We start from the raw sequence: 27,499 nt of genomic DNA, 5'->3' as shown, positions 1-27,499 counted from the left end.
CTCCTAGTAGATCAACACTCCAACCCACCTTGATGTTGTCTGCAAATTTTCTGGGGGTAACTCAATCCAAACCATTGATAAAGATGTTAAACAGGACTGGTCTCAATACTGCGCCTTGGGGAACCTCACTAGTGACTGGCCAACAACTGGATATGGGACCAGCCACATTCACCACCACACTTTGCACCCAGCCATCCAGCCAGTTCTTAACCCAACAAAAAGTGCACCTGTCCAAGCCATGACCTGACAGCTTTTCCAGGAGAATGTTGTAGGAGACAGTATCAAAGGTTTTATTGAAGTCCAGGTAGACTAACAGCATTTCCCTCATCCACTAGACAGGTCACCTGGTCATGAAAGGAGGTCAAGTTGGTCAGGCAGGACCTGCCTTTTCTAAATCCCTGCTGGCTGCTGATCCACTGATTGTCCTGTAAGTGCTGCATGGTGGCACTCAAGATGATCAGTTCCATAATCTTCCCTGGCACTGAGGTCAGGCTGACAGGCCTGTAGTTTCCCAAATCATCCTTCAGGCGCCTCTTGCAGATGGGCATCACACTGGCCAACCTCCCATTGTCTGGACCTCTCTGTTTAGCCAGGACTGATGATAGATCATGGAGAACACCTTAGCAAACATTTCCACCAGCTTCTTCAGTACCCCCATATGGACCTCATCCAGTGCCCTCTGAGAATCTGAGTGGGACAACAGATCACTATTTTTTCTTGGGTTACAGGGAGTCTGTTCTGTTCCCTGGCTCTGTCTTCCAGCTCAGGAGGCTGGTTGCCTTGAAAACACCTAGTTTTTCTGCTGAAGACTGAGGCAAGGAAGGCATTAAATACCTTTTCCTCTTTGCATCCAAAAAAGGATGGAGATTTTCCTTGGGCCTGTTTTCCTTGCTAATGTATTTATAGAAACGATTTTTATTATCATTCCCAGTGTGGCCAGATTGAGTTCAAGCTGAGTTTTTGCTTTCTACATGACCTACTGACGTCCTTGTACTCTTCCTAAGTTACCTGGCCCTTCTTCCAAAGGTTGTAAACTCTCTTTTTTTCCCTGAGTTCCAGTGAAAGCTCCCTATTCAGCCAGGCTGGTCTTCCTGCTGACTTGTCTTTTGTCACGTAGGGACGGAAGTGTTGATAGCTTTATGAAATGTTGCTGTTCCTTGAGTAAACTGAGCTGGAGATAACTAAACTAGGACAATAAAATAGTGGTTTCATTGAAGCTGACATACCATGCAGTTTCAGTCATGCACCTAAGTACTGGAATTATGAAAGTGCAGAGCTACTAATGAAAGGCAATTTTTGCATCTTGACTCTGTGTGCAGTCTTGATAAGGTATTCTTTCAGCTTCAATATATACTTGATCACTACAAGCTTAGCTACTTGCTGTGACTTTTAAGCACATCTGATGTAAGAGAAAATTAGATTGCTAAATCAAAACAAACCATTTCTACTCCAGACAAAGAGAAAGTAATAGATTTGTTTAGCCCCTGGAGAAGTCAGTGAGGTGATATTTAGTAACTTTAGAGTTAAATTGAGCAGAAGTACTGGCTGGTCCATGTAAAGCAGAAGAATCTCCTGTCCTCCAGAATATGTTAAGGTCTTTATACTAGGAAGTCCCCATTTTCAGTGCTGTATTCATTTATTGTAATACAGTGATGCATTAGCTGAGCAAAACCTGCCATCCCAATGGCATGACTTAATTTGCAAACATTATCATGCTTTGGGAAAAGTATGGGCACAAACAGTCCTTGGCTCTTTTAACTGACATAAGGAAACTTTCATTTGTTTGGATTATCATTCCTCACACTGTTAAGCTGCAAATATAAATTCAATAAAAAAGAGTTAGCTGTTAGCTCATAGCTTACTGAGCTTTCTCATCAAAACGTGTAGCTCTACATTTTGTTTATCTAAGATCAGTAGTCTGCAATTAACCCTTCTGAGTTACTTCAGATGGAGCTTGCTGAAATGCAAACTAGTGCCATACCAGAAGAAAAAGAAAACATCCATTTAATTTGCTTTTACTATAAAGTGCATCTGCTAAATACAAACACTGCAAAGGCCAGACTTCACTGAAATTGAATATTTTAGCCATTGACTGATAGAAATGCTTATCTGGTTAAAAGATGGCAATCCTTAAAAACTTCTAATAAATGCTTTGTCTTTATCTTTCCAATATTTAGCCTGCTTCCTCTAACCCACAATGATTCCTTCTTATCAGGAGCTTTGAGATCACTAATTTGTCAAAGACTGAGTCTTAAGTTTCAAATGGGATGATCCAAAGACTCCCCAGGTATGAAATAAGCAGTACAGGAGAGTTGGTTGGAAGGTTTTAATGAAGCTCCAAATGAGGCAACTGCTTGAGATGGATGCTGTGGTGGTGCCAGTTCACACTTTCACAACTGCAAATGTTGCTGAAGCTGTTTCAGGAGCCAGCAGTGACTGTGGAGATATTATCTTTGCCAGTGAGGAGCTGTATTATCAAACTTGCAGTCAGGAGTGTTAAGACAGAGAATAAGTCCTCAATATAGAGAAATCCCAGAAGTCAATTTAGAGATTTTAAATTCTTCCAACACTTCTAGAACTGCAAAGGGGAAACAAGTCTGATCCACAGCTCTTACCAGTCAGAGAAAAAATCATCTTTTATTGCTATTCTATGCTGTTCTATTTCATTTATTGGATTTGATAGATCTGTCCTTAAGTACTGTTAAATTTCAATGTACCAGTATATAATATTAGCATACTGTGATCCTTTTTGGGAAAAAAATATGTATTTATGATTAAATAGCAGAATGTAGAACATAAGTGGCATATGATTAAATCAGAGGAATGAGCAGAAGTGTATGAAATCACACATATGTAAATTTCATGCTTAGTTTTAAATTATTTTTTAAACAAAATTGTTTACTTTGGCTTAAAATTAAAGTCATGCTACACAAATTGCTTTCTACCTGATACGCTGAAGTACTGGAGTACTTTGCAACCAATCTAATATATAAGGAATTCTTAACTTTTTTATTTCCCTCAAGTAAGAAAACTTTAGGCTTCATAAATTCTATAACAGTTAATTCATTTGTTATTTAGTAATTTTAACTCAAGTCAATTTCCTGTTTGTTTTGAATATCTTACTTTGAAAGTCAATTTTCTTTTAGGCAATTAAAAACCAAAATTCTGGGAGTGGGGGGTGGAGGGGGGAGGGTGTGGGGTCATACTAACAGAAATTATTAAAACCTAAGCATCTATTTTTCCCTCATACTTTGGATTATTAAAGTGATATTGTCCCATTATATTTTTGTTTCATCTTATCACTCCATTATATACTGGAAATAATTTGCTGGTTGCAGAAACCACCAGTGAGTGACTTTCTGCCTCACCAATATTACCAAAAGACTGGCCTGGGCCAGACACTGCCCCCAAATTTACTCAGTGACTTTGTGCCACACTGACTTTGTGTCAAACTCATGATTCCCTTCAGCCAGAGAATAGGACAGATGGTTGATTTTGAGCTCAAAATGCTCACAAGCTCTCACTCTTTTAAGACAAAGCATGGTTTTGTTGTTTTTAGTTCCTATTTCTATGAAAAAAATTTTTTAGTTCATATTTCTATGAAAAATTATTTTTCTTCCTGTGGAATATATTCCTCCCTCTGTTTATCTATCTTTCAGGTCTTTCTTAGGATCACAAGTCTTGCTAACTCAATTTTCTTTATGCTATCTTTTTAATCTCAGATCTGGATTCCATGTCTTCCTCTTCCTCTCTCCCCTTGCACTTCTCCTTTTTGACACTTTTCTAGATACTTCGCTTCATATTTGGTCCCACTCTTCATGCCTTATTTGTCTGTGATTCGTTTTCCAGTCTCCTGCCTTAGGGTTTGCTCTCTGTGCCACTGCTCTCCCTGTCACCTGTGTCCCGTATTTCTCATTCATGCCAAGAGACCCTTTCACATCGTTTATTCTGAGTTGTGAATGAGTTGTTTGGCTCAGGTTAGCAGTGAGATCATAGAGCAGGCCTGGGGAGGGGGTGTGGAGGAGGATGTACCACCACATTTTGGCGCTGTGTCTGTTTCTAAAATTCTGAAAACTGGAATAGTAAGTCTGGTAAATACCAAGATCCCATGGGGTAAAACTGGTGTAGGGTTTCCCCTACTGAGTGTTTCTTACATGTATCTTACATTTCCTAATCACTTCTTTCCTGTTCTCTAAGGCAGTTCTTCATGTTGCCTCACAGGTATGAAGAGCTGTGAGGTTTGTACAGTTTAGGGAAAAGGAGTGACCATTATTCTGCCCTTTCCCAGAGACCTGAGTGACCTGAGTTTTTCTCCCTCAACTCCAGCTCCTGACAATAATGTATATAAATGCCTGATGTCACTTGCTTGAATACCAGATTACTCACATACTTTATATTAAGGTCACAAATAAAGTATGCTAAAATGTAGGTTTATTCAGTATGTACCACAGTGCATTGTTACTAGTTTATGAAGAAGGGCTATTAAAATGTACAAAGCAAAGCAGAGAGAGTAAACCTTTAAAAATAAAATCTCAGTCCTTAAAAATCAGTGCCCTGTGTTTGTCATAATAATATCTTTGTAGACATGCACACTGCAAGAAGACACATTTTACAATAGTATTAAGGCTTTTTTCTAAATTTCATTAATGCTCTGTGAAAATGTGTGTCATTGTGTAAAATATCATTAGACTATAGTTCTCTGTCTTTTGTAGGTAGCTATTTTCAAAGTACTGCCAGAAACACACAGCACTCCCACAAATTGCCTTTTTTAAACTAAAGAACAGCTTTACAGATTCCCTTGACACCTATTAAGTATGAGCTAATACTGCCTCCATGCCACCTACACACGATCTCAGCATCCATTCCATAGTTTTGAATGTCTGCACTTCTACATCCTACACCTTTTCTACAAAATTAAAAAATAAGGAATTAAAAAATATTTTAAAAATAAATAAAAATAAGAAGAAAGAGAAAGAACAGCTCCCTCCAAAATAAAAAACCAGCTGGCCCTTAGCAGCAATTGAAGCTTTGGTAGCCATCAACAACAATTTTACGTAATCTTTAAAAAATGTATCATTTTGAAAAACAACATTTTAAACCCTAATGCTTTCCTAATTAAAATAACTATGACTGTAATTCACAGATTGTTTACTTTTACAGGAGTCTGAATGACATTAAAATTTTAGACTCAGATGAGAGCTCTTTGTAGTCCAGAAAAAATACTGAAAAATGAGTGTGTTAGTGGAAGAACATTTGAACCATTTTTCCCCTAGGCAAGCAGGAAACATTTTGTGATTAAAGAAGAGACCAGAATGAAGACAGGTGGCAACCTCAAAAGCTGTTTTGATATGTGACATGTGAAATTCCAACATTTTTCAGCATTATTGCTTTCACTGAACACCAGAACAATAAAAAGGGCAGTGAGACTATCTTGTTCTCTTGGTCAGCCTTAGAGGCTCTCAGATTTAATTCAAAGACTAAGCAACAGAGATTTCTATCTGTACTAACATAATCAAACATGTAATAGTAGTTTCTGCTATACATGCTTCTGTCTAGAGCTCTGCTCTCTGTAGACCTGTCATATGATGTAAAAATCTATAAATAGCTTTTATCTGAATGTAAAAATGGATTTGTATTGACATTTTGTATTTCTTCATTCACTTAAAAATTGTAGCAGGCTCCTACTAATGAAGTTCATAGCATAAGTGATGCCACAATAACTCCATTTATATTGTTCCTAGGGTGTAGGATGAAAGGAAAGAGCAATAAGGCTTTGCATGTCCCCATGATAGCTTTGTGGCTGCAGTGTCAGACACTTGTAGCTAAACCAACATAAGCTTCAGCAATTGCCTTGACTGCGATTTTGTGACTGCATACTGCACAATAAATTGCAACTCAGTTAAGTTACACTTTTGAAATATAGCTAAATGTGACCAACCAGTGTGTCAATAACGAGACTAATTGAGAATGGGGCTGTTAATTTTGCCATGGGCACTACTAGAGCTTTTTAAAGCTTAATAAGCTCTTAATAAGAGCTTTTTTAAGGTTTTAAAGAGTAAATTTCCATCCCCTTTTCTACTGTCAGAGTATCAGTATTGCTCTAGTAAGGGCAGAAACTAGAACTATGAGTAATAAGGACAAAGGACAGAAATAAGGAAAAATTGGATGATTTGGCATAGGCCTGAGACAGGACAAAAAAACATGTGTGATGTAGAGGCTTTGTGGAAAGGTGGAGTATGAAGAGAAAATTTAATCAGAGTAGAGGAATATAATTTTATTAAGTATTTGTTCTCAGGCTTTTTCTGAGAGCTGCTCAGATGGAATGGTAATTATAATAACCACACAATAATTTAATTACAGTTAACTATATGAATAATAATTCAGTTATTTTTTGAGAGAATTCTGTATTCAAGACAATGTAAGCAAGACTATGAAGGTATTAGTAGCCAAAACTAGTGATAATTCAAGTTCAGAATGTGGTTTGACAAGATTGGAAAAAACCTGTTCAATAAGCAAAGAGTTAAGATAACCAAGTGAATAGAGAATTTTAAAAGCTGAGGAAGAAAAGTAAAAAACTTTTATTGGAAGTCAAGAAAATGAAGATGAGAATGTGGCCCTAAGAGCAGCATGAGTGCACAATTGGATCTCAGGGAGATTGCCTCAGATTAACCACCCCACAAAGAGAGCCTCTTCCCTATTTCTGACTCTATAATGGCAAGACAAGTAACACATCATTTTAGTCACCTACTTCCACACACTTTGTGATAATTCCAAAGTGACTATTTTATAGGGAATAGAGAGAGACTAATGAAAAAAAAAATTAGGAAACATTCTAGTTTTACCATTTGAGTGCATCTGATTTTAATTAAAAGACTAACAACTGCACCATCATTGTTAGCTCAAATTTCAGGATTAAAGACTTTTTAAAACTTTTGATTCAAATAAATTGCTCTCTACAGTAGAGAGAGGTGAAGCCAAGGGACAAAACTTTGCCACAATAATTTCTGATTCAGTTAACGGAGTTTAGCCCTGAAATATATATCCTGGCTTTCTGTCATCCAACCCTACAAGGATGTACATCTAACAATGTTTGGATTAAAAACAATTTGGAAGGGTGTGCAATTAACCCTCCAGATACCTGTCTCCCAGATCTAAAGTAAAAAACACCAGTGGAACAGGATGGTTCAGTAAGAAGAGAGTGAGCTTGTAAGCTGGAGACAAACAAGAGTTGGAAAGAATTTCTGTAATTTTAGCCAGACTTGTATGAATTAATCAGTATGCCTATTAGCCATAAAAAAATTAATAGTTAGGCAAAAGCTAGAATCTTTGAGGGTAGCACAGTTTTCTGGCACTGCTGCTTTTATTTTTATGAAGTCAAGAAAGTTACTTCTGCAAAATTCCTGAGAAAAATGATTGGTTTATTGATTGGGGTTTTTTTCCAGTTACTTGCCGGTTTTAGAGTTGCAAGGTTGTGTGTGGTTTTTAAAGTCTATTAGAAAGGAATGCTTTTGAAGATGATACAAAGAATTTTATAGGACTGTTCCAGCTTGTTCAGAAGGTATCAAAAGAAAGGTGTTTTCTTTTGGTCTAACTAGATAAACTTGCCTCTAGAGGAGTGAGAACATCTAATGATTGTCCTTCAAGAATTAGATGATTAAACCAAGATGCTACACAACACCAGAATCAATACTTAGTAGATTATTTTTCACAAATCAGTCCCTCTATCTCTTACTTTGATCCTGAAAGGAGACCCAAAGCACAGCTTCAGTAAGCAAGGCTGGGAACTAGGATTCATAACTTTACTGGATGTTAGGAGTCATTTTCACTAATGACAGTGAGTTTCTCCCATCCTCCAACTTCATTTAAGTTCTTCCTGTTCCACATATGGCAGCTGTCTCACCATTTTCTGTTGTGCATGGGTTTGACTTGTCACCTTTCCCCATGCACACAGCCTTCTGCTTTATAAGACCTAAACCTTATTTTCTATTATGTTGTCTAACACAATAAATTCAGAAAGTTTTTTCCCCAACTTGTATTTAACTTGAAGATTGTACTATTTGTTCTGGATATTTTTGGAACTGAAGTGGAACTATCTGTCTGACAGCTTGTTCATCCTTTACAAATACATCTTTTTTTCAACCAAGTGATGACTGCATTTCTGTTACAGAATTGGCATTGTACTGTTCCTAAATTGCAGATATTATTTCAACCCTTTGCTGGATTGTTGACGTACAATCTCTATTTACCTGTCATTGTTTTGGCCTTATTTGTTGATGATTTCTCTGCTGTTTGTATTCTAGATAGGAGTTCGAAAAGTGTTTCTTAAGTACTGGCAAGCTGACCATCTCAACGATTTGTGCCTTCAGCTTCAGAAGAAAATTATAACCTGCCAAAAAGGTAACAATTACAGAGCAAGTACTCCTGAGCTGTTGCTTTGTACATGGAGCAGAACATTGCATAGCAAAGAGATTTTCTCCACCTTGAATAGTTGCTGTATTTTATACATTTCCCTACAGATATACACAGATTTTTTGAGATAATAATATTGCACTTTCTGTTGGTCAAACATAATTTTATAGCAGTCTTGAATGTAATTAAAACTTGTAAGATCTTGAATATTTTTCTTTTTAGAGTAAGTTCAGTGATTTTTCAAGGCATTAATATCACTTTTACTTTCTTTTTCACATAAAATATGGTAACAGTGATACAAAATTGGAATAGTTTCAAATATATCAACACTAAAAACTAAAGCTAATACATGAGTGTGTTTAGTTATACTTATTTTCCCCCTTTTCTTACTACTTTCTTATTTGACTGCTAGTTTTTTATTGTTTTATATTTTATGTTTATTTTTCCCCATTTTACTCCTGCATTTTTCCTAAGGTCACTGCACTTTTAAACATATTTTTAAAAGGAGGTACTATCCACTAACTCCTGATATCCTGTTGCTTATGCTCCATTTTCTATCAGTCTCAAATAACTGCTGAAAATATGAATATTGCTTTGTTTGAAGAAGCTTCCTTCACACCATTCATTATTTACCTAATTGGCTGATGTCTGCAACAATTCCAATTTTCACCTCTTTAAAGGAAATTAAAAATACAAAATCTTATCTTTTTTTTTATCAGACACACAATATTGCAGACTTAAGAAATATAAACCCCTTTCATTTTAATTATCTGTTTGTCACTGTAAGCATGTAGTGAAAAAGAGGAAGTCAGGAGAAAATCTGAAGCAAGTGAAATCCAAATGGTAACGGTTCAGAAATGAACATGGAGAAGGACAGGTAACAGACACCGCAGTTCAGCTGAGTTTATACTTGGGTGTGATTTTTTTACTGCAAATTACCCTATTGCACTAATGTATTTTGAAAAGCAGTAATAGTTTATGCTGTTTCCCTTGTTATGCTGACTTATAAAAGAAAGGAAATATTTACTTTCAGAATCCAATGTGCAAACAGAATGCTTCAATATAATAACCCTCCACCAAAACTTAAAACCTCGTCAGATATGTCCATGTTTTGCAGAAGTAAGAGAACAGATCACCAAAGCCTCCCTGAAGAATGAAGATAATTGGGCTTCTTGGCTCATTACAAAATATTTTTCTTGGTTTTGCTTCTATCCTCCTTAATGAGGGTAACTTGAAAAGTAATTTCTGCCAAAAGTGTTTTTACAGCTAAGTCTCATCCGCAAGCTTTTTATGATCTGGGAAACCTGAGAAAATCAGGAACTTGGATGAGTAAGCAGTAGTTAGACATCAACCTTGTGTCATTAGCTCATGAAAGAAGCTGCCTTTTGCAAACAGGCGCAATTGTAAACTTGTAGAATTTAGCATGCCAAAGGGCTCTGGCAAATTTAGAATAGAATAGAGTACCCGTACATTGTTCTGATATGATCCTAAAATTGGTATCCAAATACTTTTCACTGACATAGTCATGCTTACTGAGTAATGGGGTCAGTCCCAATGCACTTCTGTCCCCTCACCCTTTACATGCAGGGGACTTTGGAAGCTATATGTCTCCTGAAAACATGTTAAATAGTAGCCAAACTAGTCAATAATCACAATATAACAAAAACTAAATCTGTTTAAAAACATCCAGAGGAGGGCTATGAATGGTGAAAGGCCCTGAGGGGAAGCTGTACAAGAAGTGGCTGAAGTCACTTGGTCTGTTTAGTCTGGAGAAGGGGAGACTGGGAGGAGACCTCACAGCAGCCTACAGCTTTCTCTTGAGGAGGAGTTGAGGACAGACACTGATCTCTGCTCAGTCGTGACCAGTGACAGGACCCAGGGGATCACAGTGAAATTTTGAGGCTTGTTGGGCACTGGAACAGGCTCCCCAGGGAAGTGGCCACAGCACCAAGCCTGACAGAGCTCAGGAAATGTTTGGACAATGCTCTCAGGTGTGATACTTGGGGTGTCCTGTGCAGGGCCAAGAGTTGGACTTTGATGATCCAAAGGCACTTTGTGGATGCCTTCCAATTCAGAATATTCTGATTCTATGATTCTAATTTCTGTATCAGGCTTTAAATGTAACATCATATACCTAGATAAGAGCTTAGATTTAAGGGAAAGCAAGTCTTGCTCCAAAATCCTATTAATTCTTTTTACTTCAAGTCTAACTAGCAATCCCTTCTTCTAGATTTGGGGGAAAAAACCCAAAACAAAGCAAACCATATAAGTCCTTCCTGGTATCCTGAAACTTATCTTACACAAGCAAAGAAAGGGGCCAAACTAAAGTGAAAGCATGTGTTGAAACACTTTTGCTTAAAAATGTATCTGCGAATTTAGAGATTTTGTCATATTTTTTTCTGCAGGTATGAGAGCTACATATGATACATTTTGACCTGAATCACTGTGAAAATTGTTTGTATCCATAGGAAGGGCAATCATGCTGAAAGTTCTTCCATTAGAGTTAATGTAGATGAGGAATTAACTTGAATACATTGTATACACAATAGTTAATAAATTCCTGACATAACCCAGATCCATTGTCTACTGGAATTTTGGTTATTCCAATCCTCATCCTTAGATGAACTCTAAAACACTACATATTTTTCTGCCCTGGGGGTGCTAACCTCAATTATTTTAATTTGCATAATGAGAATTATTTTAGATCTACATAAATGAGGAGCAAATTCACAAGGCAATCATAGTACCCAGTACTCAACAGTAGTAGATGAAACTGAGCAGTAAAATTCTAGGATCTGAGAGTTTAATTTCACGGCAGTTTTTAGATTGTAAAATTGCTCTGTTTAAACAAAACCAAAATCTTTCAAATGTTCTCATAGAGAAAAAAGTGTGAAGAAATGTATATCATTTAATGAAAAACCTGAACTACTCAGTTCATGAAAACGTGGGCAAAAAAGGGACGTCTATCTGCCAACCCTTCCTAATAAAGCTGTGTTGAAAGTTTCTTCTTCATTTTAGTGAAAGTGCATAATTCAGAGTAGCTGTACAGTCTCTCAATGTTACAATTAGCTCTACTGGATCTCATTTTATTGGACCATTCTAGCAGGCTACTCTAAGCTACTCATTCATGCCTGCTAACAATCCTGTCAGAGACCTGATCTCTTAATTTCTTTATTTTAACCAACCTTGGTGGTGTTAACAATCTTTTTTTTTGTTAGATTTTTTTTCTCAAGTTAAAAGCACAAACAGACACACAGACCATTGTAAAAATGTTATTTTAAAATTCAGATTTTTTTCCAAAGTCACCCAGGATTTGATGCTTATTTTTGCTCTGCAGAAGATAGATCTAAAGAGAATATTTCAGGAAAAAGCATTTGTTTCATGTAAAGCTCTTTCAAAAATTTTATATTTGTGAGCAGTGAACTCTGATAATATTCTATGCATGTATTCATTCTTTTTGCAACAGTAACCCTTAGATTCAGACTCAGTAACATCTTTATTATGAATACTCTCATAAAATTGTCAACAATAACTGTACTATTAATTTCCTTTTCAAGTAAATTGGGTATGTGCAATAATGTTTCAGAGTTTAAAGAAGTCATTTTATGGAATGTAATTAAAGGCATTGATTGGATGTGATTATAAAAGTATAAACCTTCAAAGCTGTCTATCATAAATTATTATCAGAAATTATTTCAAGTTATCTGAATTTGAAGGTTTTCAAATGCAGTGAATTTTGGATAGAAGCAGTATTACATTATTATTATTAATTTTAGCCTTTCTTACATCTTGTCAGCTAGGCACTGAGCAGCTCTATAAAAGAAATTTTTTTAGTGTCTAAACAAGGCACTAGAAGATGATAGAATGTACCTTACACTACCCTATGCTTTAGCTGTTTATTTTATTCAATAACATTTTATAATCATAGAAGACTAATTGTATTTTTCTCTGTTGACATTTTCCCTTTATATTATTTCAGCTTGACTCTTCATCATTTAATGTTGTTTTGCAGTAATCCTAAATCTGAAATTTAACTTTGTTATTGTAAATACCTAATGCACTTTAACTTTTTTATCCTGCAATCAACATTCTTGGTAACTTCCTCCAAATTCAAACAAACCTCTTACCCAGGCTATTGTCTCCTAACTTCACTGATGAAAAACTTTCAATTGACCAGAAAAAGAGTAACCATAAGAAGCAGTGATGAAGTTTGACTTGGTTTTGATACATATAAATTGATGAAAACCAAGAGTATTTAAGGCAACAGACAAATAATTCTAAACCAGGTTTTTGCCTATGAGATACAGAACATGGTTCGACATCTGGAAGGAAACATGATCTTGTGGAATTAAAAAAAAAAAAAAAAGAAAAAAAAAAACCCAAAAAACCCCCAAAACACACACACACAAACACAGTACTTTCAGTCAGCATCTTTCTGCCTTCTAAGTCAAAACATAGGTTCAAAGAATAATGACACCACCTGTTGCAGGCACTGGGATTAAAATGGTGTCCAATTTATTATTGCCACAGCGGCCTCTGTGCCTCGTGTTTCTGATCAACTGTACTTCAGAAAATCCAGAAGACTGAGTGGTATTTGGGTAGTTTTTTTGTAATGAATGTACTTATATAGCAAAGAGATAGAAAAAGCTATTACAGGAGATGGACTAAAATCTTTTCCCAGCATAAAGCTGACAAAGAGTGTGAAGAAAAGGTCTAATAGATAAATAAAGCTGATGCAATGTAGATGAAAACTTGTAACTGAGAAATGCAGATATGATGTGACAGATAGATTTGAGAAATTTGCATTAAATTAACCTAATTGTTTTAGCTGAAAGGAAATGAGCAGTAAAAGATCTTTAAGTCAAACAAAAAACCCCTTGTACTTGGTATGATTTTGTTGGGGTATTAGGTACATTGAAACGCTTACAGCATTTTTTACAGCAGAACAACAGCAATCATTTAATTCCTGCTGCATTCACTGCAATTCATTTATCCAGACTTATATTTTGAAACAATCTTTTGACCTTTGCAGTGTAAATGTATGCTTTCACAATCTGTAGTACACATCTATGTATACATCTTACATCATGCATATGCAAGATGTATACATTTTATTACATCTGTGTTGTAATGTAATAAAAAATAGCATTTTTAGTCAAAATAAACATTTTGAGTTCTGATAGCTCATATTTAATAATTTACTGTCACTACATTGTTTTAAGCACTGGCAGTAGAAAATAGAAAGAGTTCCATGATGAGTTTTACTCCACCAAGAGGAGTCTTAGTTTTGCTCCACTAAGAGTTTTACTATGTTATTTATATGCCATCAGATTTCTTTCTTAATATGTATAGGATATTGACTGAACTTGGCTTGCTCATGTTTAAACAGAACTCACACTAATATTAAGTTAGTTTCCCAACTAGTTGTCTTTCACTGATCCATATTTTCTCCTTCCACCATGGTAGTTATAAGAGGATTTCTAGCTCGCCAGCGCTTGCTACAGAAGATGAGCATCAAACAGCAAGAGGTCACCTCAATCAAAAGCTTCTTGCAGAATGCTGAGGATATGGGATTGAAAACATATGATAACTTGGTGATCCAGAATGCCTCTGACATTGCTCGGGAAAATGACCGGCTCCGCAACGAGATGAACACTGCTCACCACAGGGAAAAGGGAGAGGCTAGAAACAGGCCAGAAGAAGGCCAGAAAAGGTAGGATGAGAAACACCTGCTGTGAAGAATTAATGAGTCTCTTCAGTTTTTGTGAATTCCTTCCCTGTTTAGAAAACAATAGAAATGACAGAAGGATTGCGAGAGGGTTCTCAAGTACATGCTCAACCCAAATCAATATTAGGTCATATTTTTTTCCTGTATATCAGGTAATTAAGTCAAGAAAGTTAAGACCACCATATCCTATTCAACGGGCACTGAGCTTAGAGGAACTTATTCAAGTCTCTGATACACTTATTTTTTACAGAAATACTTCTAATTCTATGATAAATAGATTATAGTTTAACTTCACCAGACCAAACAAGCAAAAGAAAAATTCCTCTGACTTAAAATACCAACACTGAGAAATTGCCAAGGTAATGAAAAACAGATAGGAAAGTGTTAAAATACAGTAAAGTCCACACTAATAAATACGATTTCTCACTGAAACAAGCAGATTGATTGTGAGGAGGATGCTTTTATTTAAAAATGGGCAAATTATGTTTTTTTAACTCTTGTCAGAAATTTTCAGGAGTACCTATTTTACAAGCCCAGTAAATGCTGGAGAGCCATTCTCTAGGAACTGAGTCTCTGATTTCTCTCTTAGCTGAGATAGTCAGCTCTATCTCAGAGTTAGCATTTGCAGTTAATCCATATGTGTCAATAGAAATAATTCATCTATAACTTGCTGGACATATAAATGTTTATTTTTCCATAGGAACTTAATTTTCATCCAGAACAGCTCCCTTTGCTATCATTGCTTTTGTCAGTGACTTTTATTAAAGTGAAAATGGCAGTGCATCTGCTTAATTAGCTTCAAATATCCCAGTGATTACATATTGGAGGAAATGCCTTTGTAGGAACGACTGTAATTAAACATTACAGTGAAAACAAATTATCCACTGAGCACCGTGCTTTCATCTTTTGCTATTTCATTTGCTTCATGGGCAGCTGGCTATATCCTGTGCATGAATTTCAGCTCTGCTGGTGATTTGCCATGCAGAAATACAATTTAAAAAAACAAATGCTTGAGGATTTGTTTGTAAAATGTCAGTATAGAAATCTTCTATCTATTACATTACTACTCTAAGTTAAAAGGGTCTCAATGTTTTGATTCTTGGAGGAATAAAATGTTAGAAGAATTTTTGTTAAAAATCAATTTGTCAGAAGCAGCTGGAAGGTTATTTCTCAATATGTATTCAAATAGCAAAAAAAAAAAGAAAGGGAAAAATTGAAAAACTGGATTGTAATTGAAACAACTAAACATAACATAACATAACATAACATAATAACAAAAATTATTATTAAAAGTAATAACTAATAATTAAGTTTAAACTGGAAGATATAGTGATATCTGGGTGGAATTGCTCAAGCTGCCAATGTAGCTGGTTAAAAAGGCCATCTAATATTTTAAAGATTTGCATTATCTAAATAGAAATTATAGTTGTCTTTTTAGAAAATAATGATAAAGACTCAGCATTTGCTGCCTCAGTAACTTTCTATTAAAATGGATTTCCCAGAAATTATCATTCAGATTAAAAACCCAGCTTTTGATTGTGTGTAGCAATCAAAGTGTGAACAATTCATTCAGTGAATGTCTGGTCAACAATATGAGACTGCTTAAGCAAGGCTGCATTTGTGTGAAAAAGGGCCGGTGTCCTGATTTATCATGAAACAGGAAATGGAAGAAAGCTAGCAGCTTGATCTGGATTTGTTTGTCAGAAGATTACTACCCACATCCCCTCGGCGCGGCAGGGGAGTTGTGAGATTGTTTACCAAAAAGCTGTTGTTACATTTGCATGAACAGGTTCATTGTTATTGCTTGAATAATGCATCTGGGCCTCTTTTCTGTGTTTTCAGAGCTGAAGACAAGGGTGGGAAGGTCTCTGAGGACAGCTTTGCCGGCTGTCGGACCTCTAAGCACTTTCACTCCAGCTCCGTGCCCGTCCCCATGGCAGTGGATGGCTTGGTGCATTCTGCCGCCGGGTCATCCATCAGATCCCCCTCCCTGCACTCTGTTTTCAGCATGGACGACAGCAATAGCCTGCCATCTCCAAGGAAACAGCCTCCTCCCAAGCCAAAGAGGGACCCCAACACACGACTGAGTGCCTCCTACGAGGCTGTTAGTGCTTGCTTGTCGGCAGCTTCTAAGGAAACCGCTAATGAAGGTTAGACATAAAGGCAGAGACAGTCGCAAATGTTACTCTGGGTTATTGATTTATTCTCCTCACTTTGATCCTTTTAAACACAGTCAAATGCCTTTGAGAGGTGCTGCTTCCTTGAAATATTTCAGTGGCAGTAAATAAAATTAGCCAATTTGTCATTTGTTCCCAAATCAGCAAATAATATTCATGTGTTCTAATTGCCCAGTTTGACAACAATCAAAACCTCTTTGGAGAAATCTCTCTAGAAACTAGTAATGTGTCAACATGAGCTATTCTACCCCACTGACCATTTTATTTCACCTTTTAAATTGTTAGAATATCTTGCATCACTAAAGAAATGCTAGAATCTTGAATTTCACAGACTTAAACATTAAACTTTCTCCTACATTGTGTCTATGCTCACATGAATAATTTATGCATTCAGTGTTTGTTTGTTTAGGTTGTTGTGGATTTTTTTGACCATAATTTGGTTATAGTGATTTTTGTTTAGAAGAAAAGTGCTGCAAGTGTCTAGAAGTATCCCAGAAGTATTATGGTAAACATAGCATGGTTTTGAGTTCACTTGTTCTAGTCTCCTTTAGCTTTGAAATCAATGGGTAGAAGATGAAGGAAAGGAATGCATTCTGCTTTCCTTGATAAGCCTGACTTGTCATGTTGTGTGTAAATGATCCCCAAGTTTTATCAAGGAAGATCCTTCAGGTTGGGTTTAAAGCTCTGTAACTCCCTAGTCCTGCATACAGCGGATAGAAATCTTCAGAGCTCCGTCTCTCACAATAATTACTGTTCTCATGTCCAGTTCATTAGGTGAAAGTCAATTTTCTTTAACTCTTCCTTCAAGCTCTATGTAAGGAGACATGAACTATGCCCAGTATGCTTTTAAACTAGGATGGTTTAGGGAGGTCTGTAGTAATTTAATCTTTCTGTGTCCAAATCTGCAAGAGATTTAACCAAGAAGTTCTAGCAGAGGTGTTTTGAAAGAACAAAAATTTATTTATGTATGTGTGGTCTTAACAATGCTGCTTACATATACTCACAAAACAGTTTTAGAGCTCTTATATGTATGAAACAATAGGGCAAGTTTCTCTGCCATATACTAATTTTCCAAGAATTATGTCAGTTTTATTTTTGTCCAAAACCAGCTCTGATTTATACCATTTAAATTTGGTATTAAAAGACCACTCTTCTAGGTATCTAGTCTCTTCACTCCATACATGCCTGGAGGCTATAAAGAGACATCTAGTTTAGTTAAATGTGTACTCACTTGGGGATTTGCCCTTAGGCTATGGTATTCCCTAAAGTTATAAATTATTTCCACACCTGCAGTACCAAAGAAAAGAGGGACATAATATCATCCCATAATTAGAGATTTAGAGATATTACACAAAAGAGGGGTATTTCAGTTACTGGCAGTCACATATATGTCAAAGTATCACTGTGCTGACTCCTAGTTGAAAGCATGCCCCTCTCCCTTGGAGCAACAGGAGAAACAAGCTCATATTCCCATGTGTTACAGATCTTGCAGTGCACAAGTATATTTTGGATTCAAAATATACTTCCTCAGGTGTGAATTCTCATCTTTAAGTGGCAGTAGAGTTTACCAAAGGAGATTATATGCCCAGGTAACAAAGGCCAGCTGAAAATTCTGCATTTTATTCCTAGAAGTATTTACACTTTTGCTTAGAGTCCTGTATTTGTGACTGATGATCATTGTAGAACTAAATGGGCAACATTTGAGGGCTTAAAGTACTAGACCAGTGTAAAAAAACTGACTAACTTGTTAATAACACAGACCTTTTTCACTTTCCTAGTACTGACCCGTCCAAGACCACACAGTGATGACTATAGCACCATGAAAAAAATACCTCCCAGAAAACCAAAGCGAAGTCCAAATACAAAACTTAGTGGTTCTTATGAAGAAATACCTGGCCAAAAGCCTGGGGATGTAAAAAAAGCAAGCACAGTAGTTAAACCAAGTGTCTACGACACTGTGACAGTACAGAGAATAGCTTCTACTGATGGACCACAACACGGCGTGTTGAATCTCTTTATGTCCCAAGAAGAGGAGGAAAATGAGCCTGTCTATATTGAAATGGTAGGGAATGCAGTGAAAAGCAGTTCTGCTGAAGTGGAGAGTCCAGAACAAGGAGAGTCTGTATATGAAGAAATGAAGTATTTTCTACCAGAAGAAGGGAGCAATGGTAATGGAATAATTCCAGTAGTGACTGGATCTCCTCCTCTGTTGTTTGAAAGCAAAAAAAATATTAACATTGAAGACGGAACATTGGATGGAAACAGTCAAGCAGCTTTGATCTATAAAGACTCATGTGACATTCCAGCCCCTTTCCCTAACTTGCTCCCCCACAGACCACCACTTCTTGTATTCCCTCCAACCCCTGTCACATGTTCACCAGCCTCTGATGAATCACCTTTAACACCACTGGAGGTCAAAAAGCTTCCTGTTTTGGAAACCAACCTAAAATACCCTGTGCAGTCAGAAGGTTCAAGTCCATTATCACCCCAGTACTCCAAAGGCCAGAAAGGGGAGAGTGACAGACCGGTATCTCCAGGCCTGATTGTGTTCAGTGTTTCCACCAAAGTGACTCCTCCTTCCACACCACCTCCTCCACTGCCACCACCCCCTCCTCCTGTACCACCTCCTGCTTCCTACAGGGCTTCCATACATTTTGCATCTCCTCCAGAGACTTGTGCTAGTTTTCTGATTAGTGCGGGGAAAACAGGTACAAATTCAGATCTGCCAAAAGTACCTCAGAGAACCACTCCTGCTCAGCTTGGAGGCTCGTCTTCTCCATTTTCCAAACTGCCTTACTCCCCAAAGGTGGCAAGAGCAGAGCACAGGAAATTGAACTCAAATTCGTCTTCGTTTTCATACAGCCCTACAAACTCAAGGTCATTGACCAGTCCCCTTGATGAGTTAACGAGCTTGTTCAACTCAGGAAGGAGTGTGCTACGAAAATCTGCAGCAGGCCGCAAGATCAGGGAGCCAGAAGGTAAGATAGTTCTCTGTGCTTCTGTATTGTAATTTTTCTGCATCAAAACTTTCTTACCTTGGACACTGATAAGGTGGGCAAAAATGCAGAATGAAAACCTTGTTTGGTTTGGGGTTTTTTTAAAGGTCATAAAAAACTCATATATAATATAAATGACATATAAAAACTTCAGGTTTTGTCTGAGATAAGACTTGTTTGAGATAAAAGTCTTCAGGTGTTGTCTGAGATATCAACTTTTCTTCTACCAAAATGTTTGTTTGACACAAGTTTAATAGTTCTTTTGACATTCCAGCTGTCTCAGTAAAATAAACACAGATGTTACATTGTGTGAAAACTGAGTTTATGTTATCAAACTATAAAAATGCTTTGAATTAAATATGTAGCTGGTAGATGTGCTTTACTTTGAAGACTGTCTTTTAAAATTTGATCTTTTCATTTCCATGAAATTTTCTATTTGGGAATACAGTCCTTATTATTCCCCTAAATAATGCTTGGATGGAGAGTCATACAGTGAACAATATTTAAAAAATTAAACTAAATCCTGGTTCTGCACCTCAATAACAACACCAACTCCAATACTTTTGGACTACTCCATTATTTTTCTAATTATAAAAAAAAGAAGTTTCCTATTGAAATTATTCAGTACACTTTATATGGAAATTTCTCCCCATAGTAATATCTCCTAAACACAGAATTTTGTGAATTTAAAATTTGGAGTGAGAAAATCTCTATACTGTTTTCTCTGCTTCTTCACTTCTATCTGTCCAAACAGCTTGTCTTAATCAAGAACTGTAAGCAGCATATTCAAAACAAGCAATACATGATCATAGGATTCCTTAGGTTTGAAAAGAACATTAAGATCATTGAGTCCAGCTGCAAAACCAACACTTTTCATGACTTCAACTAATCATAGTTTTCCAACTGCACAGTTTCTAGCTCCTCCTGTTTGTTGCCCATGCTACATGCCTTGGTGTGGATGAACTTCCATTGGCCTATTGATGTGCCACCTCTTTGGGAAGAATCCCAAGTCGTACATTCGAAGTACAAAACAATCCTGTGGAGAACAGGATGCATTCTCTTAAGTACCTACTGCTCCACTGATTTTAATATCATATTCTAATTTACACAGCTACACTATAACAGAAGCAGGTGTTTGTTCTTGCTCTATATACATGTATGTCTGTGTGCCACCCTATGTCCCTGTTCCTTATAACCTTGTCAGCCCTCAGCCAAAATAAAACAAGGAGATAAAGGTCTCAAAATTAACCGAGTTTCTACAAGCTTTGTGAAAGTTAATGTCTAGGTTGAGACAAGAAACATTCAGGTATGAGAGAAACTATGGTGAACAGAACCCTTGAGTCCTCCAGACCCTTGAAAAGCTTTAGCTGGACCATGCTTGTTCTTGTATGCCAAATTCAATTCTTTATGTTGAATGAGCTATTAACTGAGATTTCATCAGTTCTCAACCTCAAGAGAATGTTTTTTTCTTATGCTAAGTGTTCAAATTGATGAAATTGGTAAAGGAGTTATTACAGTAGTTTGCTTACTTTGACAAAATTAATAACATTCACTGTCTATAAATATATGTAGAATGTTTTCTGTGGGTTTTTTGATGGTTTTGTGGTTGATTTTGGTTGGTTGGTTGGTTTTTTAAGTTAGGAGTGTTGTTTTATCATAAAGCTTGTACATTTTTATCTGCTGGGAAGTAACTATTAAAGTTAGTTCTTTGGATGTATCTTCTCAAGTCTGTCTCAATGTACCTGGTGAGAAAGTGTTGTAAACCACTCCAACCAGGTCAAAAAAAAAAAAAAAACTTTTACCTTAAAATAAAAGTTGCTTTGGAATGGAAGATTTTTGCAAATGCAAAGATCAACTAAACGTGACCAAGATAGAGTTCAGCTTGGGTCTCATGTGGGTTGAAGCTAGTGCATTAACAGAGGATACCATAAAAAACCTCTAAATTTACCTTTCACATGGAAAATGTACTTCTAAATATTTCATCAAGGGAGCAGTAAGTATGAAAGATCAAAGTTCAAGAAAGATATACGATAAAAAACCTGAATCAATATTTTATGAGCAAGGAAGCTACTGTATACTAAGTGCAGTTATATATGAATAGTTCAAGGATAAGTAGATGGATTGAAAGTAGCTGAGAAATACGAGTGAACATATGTGTGTGTTTTTACAATTTGCCTTTTTTCACATACTTCAAGTGTTCATCTATTTTCTAGGGTAACAGCTGGCAAAAATTTATTTAACCTTTCATGCAAAGTAGTAAGATGGCAGTCATCAGAGATGACTCCCTACAAGTTGTGTAAAACTAGAAGTTGTCATGTGCTACTTCTGATATTTTTACCACCTCTTGCCTAATGCATATTAAGTTCCTAGAAGAATCCTCCGTTTGTTTTTATAATTTTTAGTATTTAATTTATTGGCAATTATATGGTGAAGAAAAACCAAAATAAAATTTCATGACAGTTGAAGACATGGCCTAGAACAGCACTCTATCGTGTGCAGTTTCCTTCATTTTCAGAAGTTATAACCCATTGACGATCTTAACTAAAACTAGAAAGTAAACTTGTGGGCCATTTTGAAGTCAGGAAGAGTTACTTCTGGGAATCAGGGAGTTTCTGTATGGGATCATCAGCCTTGGAGATGATAGCCTCCTTGGCAATATAAAAGCAATGCAGACAGGTCCCCAGCATGCCTCCCTCTCGCCTGGAGGATAATTCCAAGGCCTGAGAACACATATGTCCTTTTGGCTCCTGACCTCTTTGTGAGAAAATCTCATCCAGAATTGCAGTAGAACACATTTGTGGTTTTCTGATGTGCTGAAGAGTTATTGTGAACTGAACTGAGAGCATTGTCTTTCACAAGGGCAACAAAAAAAAAAATCAAATGGTAACAACTTTCTTTTCTTGGTGGTTGAGCCTGTCCTTTTTTTAAAATACATCACTAGCCCCTGCTGGTTCAAACAGTGATCCAGATCATATAGTATTCAATTTCATGAAAAATACTTCACATGTAACAAGAGAAGTTTTTTGCTCTGCAAAGCGGTAACAGGTGAGAACCTAGGTAAGGTGATTTCTCGAAGGTTGGGAAGAGTTGTCATTGAAACTGCAGTTGTATTGTTACACAGGGATTTGTTTTTACACCATATAAAATGAGACTTGAGAGCAGATAAGTGGTAATACACAGACACATAAGTCTTTTTTGTTCTCTGTGATTTCTGGAAGTGAAAATTTTAGTCTGCAAGACAGACTGAAACTGAATGGTCATCTGCAGAGCCCTTGCTCTGTCAAATAGACAAGACCTTAGATTTGATACCGAATTCAATCCTTTAATCACAAAACAGCACTCCTTAGCAGGATATCCAAATATTTTTGACTATTCAACATGTAAGACATTCTTTATAAAAGGAAGAGACAATTACATGTTTAAGCATTTCATATTAAATATTCATGAGCAAGGACAGAATTTTCTGTTCATCAGTGTTGAGGAATGATACTCAGATTTTGCTAGGTCGTGATGTTATTTCTCTTAATTGTATAGTTGATATTAAATTATTCCATGCAAAGGGGAATCATTTCACCTTCAGAACAAAAGGTAGAATAAATCCTAACCAATCACCCATGCTTAGATTGGCAGAGTATTCATGTGGATTTTGAAGGGGAAGTATGCTCCTTCCAAGGAGGTGTGATTTTACCTTACCTTTATTTTAATTCACTAAAGGTGAATTTTTTACCTTTAGTCCATTGAGATGAAGGCACAATGTTTCCTATTTTTCCCACTTGTTGAGAAAAAATTGACATCAACAACTTCTATGTCTGAGAAAAAGAAAATACACAAGTTTGCAACCCCACATCTAGGTGCTTAAGAAGAAAAATTACGAAGATATTTCCTTTATATATGTCCCTGATGTATAGGCATGAAGTTTTGTAAAATAATGTTAGTGTTTCAGTACAAGTAAGTATGTATATTCAAATCTACCCATTCTTCAGTGACCTATTCCTTTCCAAATGGTTTGGTAAAAACAGCAAAGGTGTGGAAACTTTAGATTATTAACAATTTATTGTTACCAATACTGTTATCATTTGTCCGGAATCCTTGATATCTGTTCATTATGTGACCCCTTTCTTCATTTACTTCCTAAGTGACATATTTTCAATATTATTTGTGAAGCAGGTAGCTTCACATATCAGTGTCTTATCCCACATTCTCCAGTTTAAGCATTGAAAGTCACAGGAAGATAGTTACAACTGACAAATAATACAAATACTTAGATGTACCTTGGGACTAAAGCTCGCCAAATACCCTGTATTGAGATTGACTCAAACTTGGAGAAAAACAAAATGTAATGTATATGTATGGAAAGTACTGTCCTGTCAAAGGCAGGTGTTCCTTTGATATCTAGTAAATAATTTTCCCTTATCATCAGGTAGAGCAGGCTATGGCACAGCTAACATCTCAACTGTGGATTGCAAATTAAATCCCTACTTGCGCTTTTGTGATGAAATCCCAGGCCTTTTTTCTCTAAACAACTCAGCTTTTTGTCTTAAGCAACTTAATAAAGATAATAATCATATCTCCATCTCCTTCCTATTTGTACAACAAAATAGATATACTTTCTTTTTGACAAAAGCAAAAAACTTACAAAGCATGAGTAATACAAAAAGCTGTGCTTTCAACTTTTTATCTTTTACCTGTAGATGCTGGAGGAATGAGTGTATAAGGCATCAGACTTCTATATCTTTAAAGTAAAATTCTCAATTCATTAAAACTTAGTCAATTAAGCTTCAGCACACTTCTCAGAACGAGATTAATATATTTTACATAATTGCCTTAATTAATAGGGAGTGAGGGTGACTTTCTGTGACTAATTTTCAGATCAGATCTCTAAACACAGGAGAGTCATCAACCTCTGATAGAATATGTGGAGTTGGAAGGGACCTGTCAGGATCATCAAGTCTGATTCCATGCCCTGTGCAGGACACCCCAAGAATCACACTATGTGCCTGGGGCTGTTCTCCAAACACTCAAAGTGAAAACAGGCTTGGTGCTGTGATCACTTCCCCGGGGAGCCTGTTGCGGTGCCCAACCCTGGGTGAGAGAGCTTTTCCTGATACACAATCCCCTCCCTTGCCCAGCTGGCCATGCTGTCCCTGATGCCCCCAGGACAGGGATGTCCCTCCTGGCTGTCAGGGCACTGCTGACTCGTGTTCAGCTTGCCAATGACCAGGAACCACAGGTCCCTTTCTGTGGCACTGCTCTGCAGCTTCTTGTTCCCCAGTCTGTCTGCACATCCAGTGTTGCTCCATCCCAGGTGCAGAATACAGCACTTGTTAAACTTCATAGAATTGTTGATTGTCCATCTCTCTGCAGAGCCTCTGTGCCCTCAAGGGAGTCAACAGCTCTTGCCAGTTTAGTGTCATTGGCAAATATACACTTTCACTACAGACTACTTGCAACTCTCAATCTGAATCTCTTGCTGTAGGTGCAAAGTGGGAGGAAGCGCTGCTAGTAAGAGTTCAATGCAACTCATTACAAAAACGCCCTTTCTTGGCTAGCCACAGATGCCCTATACAGAAAATTACACAGGAGCACGCAGAACTGCTGGCAATACAGTTGCCATTCAGCCCATGCTAGGTGATTTTCCAAGGAAATAATTGTGGTTTCTATTATTGCAGCAGAAAAAGGTTAGAAGAGTCTAGAGAAAGTACACTTGATTCCTATTTTCAGAATATCTATATAGCCTGTAAAAATACCACCTTAATCAACAGTCTTCTCCTGATCTAGATGTCTGCCATTATCTGGATAATGTATCACAGAAAAGACCTGTTGTTTCTGGATAAACACAATGTCCCAAGAATAATTTTCCATTTCAGAATATCTGAAAACTGGTATATTTTGCTGCTGAAGACTGTTCCGGGTTTCTGTTCTGAGGTTTTTTTCACCAAAGCATTTCAATTTCTGGTTGACTTCATTGTTTGCTGTTACAGCCTAAAACCACATAATATGGAATTTGATTTGGTTATCTGTTCCAACATGTGAAAGAGGCTTTGTGTGTGATTACCATAAATAATTTTAATCCAAAGATTATTAGAAGAACAAATTAAGTCTAAATTTCAAGTGGAAAAAAAAGGGTATTATCATAAAAATTCACATTTATTTTGCATTTTAAGTACTTCTATTGATCACAGAGGAAAATATCACTGCACTTTTTGATTTCCAATGACCTTACACTGTATCTATTTATGGCCACTAGAAAGGGATCCTAGAGTAGGCAGCACCTTGGTCAGACCTACTGTAGACTCTCTCATATTGACACCAAGTCACTGCTGAAGAGGAGGGGCACTGAGGAAAAGTAATTGCACTGACTTTTCTCTTCCTTTTATATTGTCCATTTCTGAGAACTGCAGGCATTTCTTTTAAATTAGTTACTCTATTTTGGATCCTCTCCATTGAGCTGGCTTTGCTTTGTGTCCTCTTCATCCTGTCTGATACTTGAGTACAATAACTACACCATACTGGTTCATATTAGTGCATTTCAGACCCAAAGTTTTTAATAATATCCCACTTTTAATTGTGACTTGGATAAATCAGGTAGACATTTACAGGATTTTTCTTTTCATAGCAATGTCTTTTCTTCAACATCTTTTCTTTAACACCTTAAGAATTTTATTTGTAATTCACAATGTAGAATCACAAATTAGTTTGTTAAGGAACCACTACATCATTAATTGTAAACCAATTGTGATAAATTGGCCATATGTAAGAGAAAAAAAATTATTTGTACCACATTTATGTTCCTGACACCAAAGAAGAATTTGGATTTTTGGCAGTAAATGTCATGTCACTTCATTTTACAGGAATTCCAGCATTAGAAACATAATGAAGAATTAAATATGGACATACATTTTAGTGAAGGTCTCTAATTAAATTCTCAGCTTGAGTGAGAAATCTCTTCAGATGTTTTTAACTTCTTTACATCCATCTCAGCATTAAATTATCTTTGGTGAAGAACCTCAGTAGAGAACAATAATTCCATTTCACAGAAAATGTCAAGATTGTGACATTTATATTTGTTTTAGGCTTAAATGAAAATCAAGCTTTCCAAAATTCTGTGCAGAAGTAAATATTCTTTCATGTCCAGGCTTCCAAAAATGTTTGTAAAGTACTGAAACAGTCTGCCTCAAAGATGGCAAAAATGCTTCTTACTGAAGTAAAGTAAAATGCTTCTTACTGCAAATGTTAGCAGCTAAATGTGTTGACCTTTTTCTAGACCTAGATAAGTTCAATAGTAGTCATTTCAAGGGTTGGCATTTAGGAGAATGACTGTATTGTAAACAAGCCAAGTTACTTCCAAACTCCTTGGCTCAGGTACCCAAGAGCTGTGCAAACTCCAGCCCCTCAGGATGACCCAGAGTCATTGGCAGGACCCATGCAGCTCATCATGAAACTCTGCAACTCTACAGACCTGGATGTGTGGAATGAGTTCTAGTTCCAGCACTGGAATTTTGTGGCGCTGGATGGAGAAGCAAGGGAAGACAATTTGAAAGAGACTCATAAAAAGACTTGATCGTAAATGTGAGGGTACCCTGACTCCCATGCTGTCTCCACACTGCTACACTCTGATGTGAGAGAATAGTCGAGTGCTTTGAAGTGGAGTACTGGAGGCAGGAGTAGCATTTAAAGCAGTAAGGGACATCTGCCTTCCTCCTGGCACCATTAGTGAAAATGTAGAAACCTTAAATTCAGGGCTCTTTTGGCTTGAGCTTTCATTCTCATTAAAAATGAAAGGCATGAAAATTAGTTTTTTTCACACCTTTGTATGGTGAAAATTTTAAAACAAAAAAACATATTAAATTAGGCCTGAAGTTTTACATTTCATTATTTCTCTTAGCTCTTTCCTTAGGGGCTTGTTGCAGAACAATTCTGACGTAGTAGCATTTAGTGACAGTTTTTAGCCACTGATTATCTGTATTTGTGCACAGTATGGATGTTTGTCACAATGCATCTGCAATAGCCATATGTTCTTGCTTTGAGGTTAGTGACAGTGTCATTGACCATCACTCCATCCTTTCAAAATGAACTTAAAAACAAACTAAATAGATATCTAAATTCATTTATTGTTCTTAGAAGCTCACTTGGAAAGCAAAATATGAATGTTTTCTGAGAAGTTTTCCAGAACAGCTATCCCTATTTGG

The 27,499-nt window shown here is 36.7% G+C and overlaps 1 protein-coding gene across 3 annotated transcripts in view; it reads left to right on the top strand.

The window, feature by feature from the left end:
• Nucleotides 1–27,499, top strand: part of MYO16 (myosin XVI) — a 357,379-nt gene that overhangs the window by 297,473 nt on the left and 32,407 nt on the right. For all 3 annotated transcript variants that reach the window (XM_063149977.1, XM_063149978.1, XM_063149976.1), the window contains exons 29-32: nucleotides 8,301–8,397; nucleotides 13,876–14,122; nucleotides 15,980–16,287; nucleotides 18,093–19,292. In XM_063149977.1, coding sequence (XP_063006047.1) covers nucleotides 8,301–8,397; nucleotides 13,876–14,122; nucleotides 15,980–16,287; nucleotides 18,093–19,292 — 1,852 coding nt within the window. The remainder of the gene's footprint in view (nucleotides 1–8,300; nucleotides 8,398–13,875; nucleotides 14,123–15,979; nucleotides 16,288–18,092; nucleotides 19,293–27,499) is intronic.

Source organism: Melospiza melodia, chromosome 2 (assembly GCF_035770615.1).
Source record: "Melospiza melodia melodia isolate bMelMel2 chromosome 2, bMelMel2.pri, whole genome shotgun sequence".
NCBI lineage: Eukaryota > Metazoa > Chordata > Aves > Passeriformes > Passerellidae > Melospiza > Melospiza melodia.
Note: the sequence above shows the minus strand (reverse complement) of the source record. Positions and strands in the feature narration are given on the sequence as shown.